Raw genomic sequence first — 1,750 nt, 5'->3', positions numbered from 1 at the left:
ATATTTAATAATTGACCTGTCCTCCCATTAAACAACTGACAGTCTAGCACCATTAAAAAAAAAAAAAAGTTATTTTGTTGGTATAGTTCCTAAACAGTACACAAACAAAGACTTATTTTAGAAGTGGATGGTTTGCATAGATGTGGTGGGCTAACTCCGATGGTAGCAAAGCACCACATGGCTGCTCGCTCCCCCACGTCTCCTGGTGCGATGGGGGAGAGAATTGGAAAGGCAAAAGCAAGAAAACTCATGGATTGAGATAAAGACAATTTAACAAGTGAAAGAAAAATAAGGGAAAAAGCAAGTGATGCAAAACCAATCACTCGCCACCAGGAGACTAATGCCCAGCTGGTCCCCAAGCAATGGCAATTTTGGAAAAACTACCCCCCTCCCTGCTTTTATTGCTGAGCGTGTCTTTGTGTGGTACAGAATATCTCTTTGGTCAATTCAGGTCAGCTGTCCTGGCTGCGTCCCTTCCCAGCCTCTTGCCCACCCCAGCCTACTCACTGGGAGGGGCAGAGTGAGAAAGGGAAGGCCTTGGCACTGTGTCAGCACTGCTCAGTAATAGCTAAAACACCCCTGTGTTGTCAGCACTGTTTTGGTCACCAATCTAAAACACAGCACACACGGGCTGCTGTGAAGAAAATTAACTCCATCCCAGCCAAAGCCAGTACAATAGGTAACAAAATTCCAAAACTGAAGTGACCATCTAGTGGACTTAATCTTCAATGGCGTATTTAGAGATGCTTTCTCTGACAAAACTCTTACTGAGAAGCAAACTATTTTCAAAATTAAATACAAGAGTAGCATCCTCTTACTGATATATTCTTTACTAAACAATAAATAAGAGTCAGTGTATCAATGAAAGGTTTTATAAAGACACTTCAATATAGAAACATGTTTAGCACAAGGAGAGTCAAATCTAGCAATACGCTAGATTAGCAATCTTTGCCACAGACTCCATGAAGAAAATTTTACTAATTCTTTGCAGATCCCACTAGTGGAACAGTATACCTTTTTGCTAGTAAATCAATTCAAAACTGTGATACTTGTGCATGAATATTTACTTTTAATGCTAGGAATTTATTTAACATACATTTGTGTGCGTACTAATACAAATGTGTGTGTATGTGTATAATGGCAGGACCAAACAGAATTCACCAAAGAATTTTAAGATAACCAAAGGATACATAAGGAAATAGCTCAACTACTAGTAGTTTACTAGTAACAAAGATGGGGACAAACTCTAAATAAACACGGAACAACCCTACAGGACAGAGTAACAAGGCAGTTAAATTACAGAAGTATTCAGTGCAAATACATGAAAAATGATACTCATGGAGGACTTCTGACTTCATATATTGTTACTTTTGAGCTGACTGTTACTGTTCAGAAGGAAGATCTTGGAGATATGAAGAGAAATATCAGGAAGATGTCAGCTCAGTACTTGGTAAAGATCAGAAAGGAATTATTAAGGAAAGACCTAGCGAAGGACACAGAGACCCTCTTTATGACTGGAACCAGAACATGTTCAAAGATGAGGTACAAAGACAGTGAAAAGTTACTCAGTTTCAACGATATAAACGATGCACAAGTAAAGGTTTTTGGAAAGCAGCTGTGTTAGAATGATAACAATCTACCATGACAATGGTAACATTTTTGCTTCTTTCGTGGTGCTTGAAATGTACTTTGTCTTGAAAACAGTAGAAGTGAAAACACTACAATAAAATTTAAGGAAGGGTCCTCAGCT

General features: G+C 38.6%; 1 protein-coding gene across 1 annotated transcript in view; it reads left to right on the top strand.

The window, feature by feature from the left end:
* DMD (dystrophin) overlaps window positions 1-1,750 on the top strand; it is a 1,204,567-nt gene that overhangs the window by 427,257 nt on the left and 775,560 nt on the right. The window contains 1 exon segment of the mRNA XM_009334780.1: window positions 1-41. This exon segment is cut by the window's left edge and continues 136 nt beyond it. Within this exon segment, the coding sequence (XP_009333055.1) occupies window positions 1-41 (41 nt within the window).

The sequence above is a fragment of the Pygoscelis adeliae genome, unplaced genomic scaffold, assembly GCF_000699105.1.
Source record: "Pygoscelis adeliae isolate BGI_AS28 unplaced genomic scaffold, ASM69910v1 Scaffold91, whole genome shotgun sequence".
Taxonomy (NCBI): Eukaryota; Metazoa; Chordata; class Aves; order Sphenisciformes; family Spheniscidae; genus Pygoscelis; species Pygoscelis adeliae.
The sequence above is the reverse complement of the archived record's forward strand: the minus strand, read 5'-3'. Positions and strand labels throughout refer to the sequence as shown.